The sequence below is a fragment of the Propithecus coquereli genome, unplaced genomic scaffold, assembly GCF_000956105.1.
Source record: "Propithecus coquereli isolate 6110/MARCELLA unplaced genomic scaffold, Pcoq_1.0 Scaffold152, whole genome shotgun sequence".
Lineage (NCBI taxonomy): Eukaryota > Metazoa > Chordata > Mammalia > Primates > Indriidae > Propithecus > Propithecus coquereli.
In genome coordinates, this window is record NW_012139636.1 from 1,696,330 (window position 1) to 1,698,745 (window position 2,416).

A 2,416-nucleotide genomic window follows, 5' to 3' on the forward strand; every position below is an offset into this window, starting at 1 on the left:
TTAATATTTTACCAACAAGGGAGAATAAAAGGCATTACATGGTGCTCAAAGAACTAAATTCCACTGACAGCGGATGGCCAAATCTCCTTTTAAAACCATTCTTCTATAGAGGAACCTCATCTTAGTCTGGCAGACACCTTTATTTTACCACAAATCTCGGAGTCACAAATCATTTTCAGGTTACTCATGAGTTTACAGAAATCTTCTACCCAATGTAAACATAATACATTTAATTTACCTGTAGAATAGTTAGTTGTTTTTGTTACAGATTCTTGAGCTTCAGATATAGCCTTCAAAATTAGATTCTTGTTAGCTTGTTTAGAAGGTGGAAGAGAAGGTCTAAAAAAGAAAGCTATTTTTATTAAATTTAAAATTTTTCTTTAAATGCTATCCATCCATTATGCCTTTACTACAGCCTTCTCTAGGTTTTAAACAGACTAGCTGTCGCTTTTAGAAACTAGACTGGAACTTTTTAACAATAATGAATCTGGATCAATATTGCCCACCCCCCTTATTTGATTTTAATATTCTCAGCAATCCTCTCCAATGTTAAACAATTTATCTCATTAATACATGCCTCTCAAAAGCCAATGGGAAAGTCTTACATGTCACTACATTAAATTTTTATTGTCACGATTATCCTCTTCAAGAAAACCAAGACACTCCATCAGGCAGTTAAAGATTAATTTACAGCTATGTTCAGTTACCTCCTTTCAGGCTTTGCTGGCACAGACACGCTGCTGGAGACGCCTCCTGTTCGGGACCCATAATCATCATCTTCTTCCTCCTCTTCTCCATCATGATTAAATTTTTTTACTTTAACAACTGAACTTACCACAGGCAACTTTCTCTTTCGAAAGTTTTCATCCTGCAATCAAATAAATTTATGCTTACCTAATCTCAGAAAATAACAAAGTTCTACCACAGAATATTTTTTCATTTTAAACACACTGCCACACTAGAAAAAAAAATTTTTCCTTGGGGCCAGCATTTTATTATGAAGATAGAATAAAAACTTTGAAAACAAAACAATCCTTTCTAATTTAATGAAAATTCTGTTGTTTTTTTACTGTTTTCTGTGCATGAGTTATATGCAATGCAATCCATGTTTTTAGAATTAAACTGTCAATATTAACTGTAACAATAAGAACATCAACAAGATTTTCACAAACTGACTGCAGGGTTTTGCCCAGGGAGCCACCAATCACTAACACGTACGCTACAGCATGGCAGTGGGAGTTGCCTGCGCGCCAAGTGGCTCCCAAAGAGACGTGTGAGTTATGTGTTTCAAGAGGCCCGGTGCTCAAAAGTAGCATTAAATACAATTCACATGGCAGTTAACATGTTAAGAAAAACCATCCATGTTAAGAATTCACAGGGTATTTGTTTTGTTAAAAAATATAAATATTATCCCAAATAGCCAACCTTTAGCTAAAACAAAAATTAGAGCTTTACATTCATTTTATTAACAGCTGCATATAGCATGGTTAAGAAAACTAATAAAATGGAGTTACTTGGTTGCTTATTAGCAGTTACCAAGAACAATCTAAAACTGACCTAACCCCCCGCCTCCCTGCCAAAAATATGAGGTTAAAACTATCTCAAAAGCTAGAAATCCCAAGAAGGTATACAGATGTGATAGGAAATATCTCTAGGAGCCAGTGATGGAGAGGAAAATCTGGTGTATTATACTGAGTAGCAGAGAAATCAGTTTAAAATAAATTTGAAATATGTGGTTAGTTACTTCACATACTATTTGGTATTAAGAACTGCTAATTTTCAGCCTAGCTAGACAGAATTTAAAAGTATATACAAACCTCAATACTCATTTTTTCTGAGTTGTTTCTAAAGAAGGGGCTATAAGTCTCTTCTAAGCTATTAAGCACTTCTGGTTCACACAAATGTCCTGTTTCATACACCCGGCTGTTTTGTATATCAAGTTGCTTGGCAGCATGAATACTGTTTTGCTGCTGTTGAAATTGCATTCTGTTTAAATGAACACCACTATCTGCATTTCGACTTGCAGGTGGACGATAAATTTCAATAGAAGGGCGAGAAGAACCATATGTAAGTGTCACTGTAGGCTTTTTCTGAGATAAGGGATTCTCCTGCACAAAATTGAGGTCTTCATCAATGAGATCATCTGGTTCTGGCTTAATATCAATCACATCTTCAGAGGGTGCCGGTTCCCTCAAAGGTTTCACTGTTGACATTAGCCGGGTTGCAGCTCCATCATCGTAAGTCTGTCTATTTAAAAAAGGAACAAAACATATTACAAATAAATCAGAGCAATTATCACCAAATCTTCAAGGAATGTTTAAAAATTTTAATGAGGCTGGTCTGAGTGCAGTGGTATTTACAACTAATTGATCACAACCAGTTACAGATTCCTTTGTTCCTTCTCCCCTACCACTGC

At 35.5% G+C, this 2,416-nt stretch overlaps 1 protein-coding gene across 1 annotated transcript in view; it reads right to left on the minus strand.

Annotated features, from left to right (window-relative positions):
* Nucleotides 1–2,416, minus strand: part of ZC3H14 (zinc finger CCCH-type containing 14) — a 59,891-nt gene that overhangs the window by 36,977 nt on the left and 20,498 nt on the right. Inside the window, exons 4-6 of the mRNA XM_012640399.1 lie at nt 1,818–2,247; nt 708–868; nt 239–339 (exon numbers count right to left, since the gene is read on the minus strand). Of these exons, the coding sequence (XP_012495853.1) occupies nt 239–339; nt 708–868; nt 1,818–2,247 (692 nt within the window). The remainder of the gene's footprint in view (nt 1–238; nt 340–707; nt 869–1,817; nt 2,248–2,416) is intronic.